We start from the raw sequence: 2180 nt of genomic DNA, 5'->3' as shown, positions 1-2180 counted from the left end.
CGGTTTCAACTCCCACCACCCCACCTCCCACCTTTGCTATGCTGCCCACCCCTGTGACACTACCTATGCGGTTGCAGCTGCGCAGCTATCTACCCCGCACTTTCCCGCTTCCCTAAAAACCACTGCCGCGCCGGCGCTTTTGACGAACGGAACCCAACCCCCATCACGCGCGCGCCCCCGCCGCCTCGATCGCGCTGCCACTGCCAATACCTCAGGAGCGGCACCACCTTCGGCCGGGGCGAAGATGCGGAAGCTCATCACCGGCCGCGGCGGCGGGGACAAGGTGGGGATGCTGGCGTTCGAGGTGGCGTCGCTCATGTCGCGGGCGGCGAGCCTCTGGCGCGCGCTCGGGGACGACCAGGTGGCGAGCCTCCGCGGGGACGGCGTCCGGCTCGAGGGCGCGCGCAGGCTGGTCGCGGACGACGACGCCGCTCTCCTAGCCCTGGCCCTCGCCGAGATGGCCGGCGCCTGCGGGGACCTCTCCCGCGCCGTCGCGCGCCTCTCCGCCCGCTGCGCCGACCCGCTGCTCCGCCGCTTCGCCGCGCTCTTCGCGGGCCTCCTCGCCGCCGGCGCCGACCCGCACGGCCTGCGCTACGCCGCCGCCAAGAAGATGGACCGCAAGGCGCGCAAGATGCAGCGCCTCGTCGCCGCCACGGGGCTCCTCTGCCAGGAGCTCGACGTGCTGGCCGAGCTCGAGCAGGCCGCGCGCCTCCGCCGCGCCGAGTTCGCGCCCGGGGAGGCCGCGCGCCGCGTGGCGCGCCAGAGGCAGGAGGTCGACCGCCTCCGCGCCGCCTCCCTCTGCGGCCGGAGCCTCGACTACGCCGTGCGCCTGCTCGGCAGGTCGCTCTTCACCATCGTCGCCAGGATCATCCACGTGTTCGGCCTGCACCCCAAGACCCTCGCCGCCACGGACGACTACCCCGTCGCCTCCCTCGGCGCGCGCCACTCCTTCTCATGGAGCAGCTCCTTCGCCGGAACCACCAACTCCCTCGTGTACCCTTCCGATTTCGCGTCCGTCACCACTCTCCAGAGGTCGACCAGCGCCGCAAAATCCGGTAAGGGCTCCCTGCTCTCCAGGAGCCAGAGCCTCAAGTGGCAGGTGCCCGGCAAGCGCCTCATCAGCTGCGTGGTCGGCGGGAGCAAGTCCCCGACCACGGGCGGCTGGGTCCACTTCGGCGACCAGGATCTCCCGCTCAGCTTCAGCGACGTCTCGCTCTCATCCAACGCCGACGATTTCAGCACCGTCAGCTGCCACGATTTCCCCGACAGCGACGACGATCACCACCACCACCACCACCCCAGCGCGAAGCTCACCACCTCAGTGTTCGAGTCCTCCTCCCACGACGTGCTGGCGAGCGCGCCGGAGACCACCCTCGGCGCGGCCGCCCTGGCGTCGCACTACGCCAACCTCGTCGTCTTCGCCGAGAAGCTCGCCATCTCGCCGCGCCACATCTGCGCCGACGAGAGGGACGCGCTCTACGGCATGCTCACCGACCGGATCCGGGCGTCCCTCCGAGCGCGCCTCTGGCGGCCCCCGTCCGCCGCCGGCAAGAAGAAGAAGAGCGCGCCCTGCGATCGCGTCAGCGCCGCCGAGTGGGCCGACACCGTGCAGGGGATCCTCGGGTGGCTGGCGCCGGTCGCCCACAACACGGTGCGGTGGCGGTCCGAGAGGAGCTTCGAGCAGCGGAATGTCGGCTCCGGCACCAGCGTCCTGCTCATGCAGACGCTGCACTTCGCTGACCGGGACAAGACCGAAGCTGCCATCGTCGACCTGCTCGTTGGCTTGAATTACCTCTGGAGATACGGGACTGAGCTTTCTGCCAAGGCGAAACTGAAGTCAGCGGGCGACGATGTTTACCATGATTGCAGAGGCTGATGGAATTGACAACATGCTAATTTTCCCAATTAGCATATTATTTGTGACTGCAGATGGCTGTCAAGTGTCAGCTGAATTGGATTATGTGGAGGATTGGGAGTTAAGCACAAGTGGCATCTTTCAGGCGAGGAGATTAGGTCCCTTGTGATTTTGCTACTTAATTCACTTGCTAGAAACAAACATCATCATCATGTGCTTCTTGTAATCGATGTGTTGTTTTGTCCACAAAAGGAGTATTATATTAGTGGATACAGCTAGGTACTTTGATGTAAACAAATAAATGAAGACAAATGCTAGGTCTGCA

The 2180-nt window shown here is 65.6% G+C and overlaps 1 protein-coding gene across 1 annotated transcript; it reads left to right on the top strand.

Annotated features, from left to right (window-relative positions):
- The first annotated feature begins 244 nt into the window (after nt 1-244).
- Nucleotides 245-1880, top strand: LOC124652725. Its single transcript, XM_047191768.1, has one exon. It carries the CDS (start codon nt 245-247, stop codon nt 1874-1876), a length of 1632 nt encoding a protein of 543 aa, XP_047047724.1. The 3' UTR covers nt 1877-1880.
- The last annotated feature ends 300 nt before the right edge of the window (nt 1881-2180 follow it).

Source organism: Lolium rigidum, chromosome 5 (genome assembly GCF_022539505.1).
Source record: "Lolium rigidum isolate FL_2022 chromosome 5, APGP_CSIRO_Lrig_0.1, whole genome shotgun sequence".
NCBI classification, from domain to species: domain Eukaryota; kingdom Viridiplantae; phylum Streptophyta; class Magnoliopsida; order Poales; family Poaceae; genus Lolium; species Lolium rigidum.
This window is presented reverse-complemented; position numbering and strand designations above follow the sequence as displayed.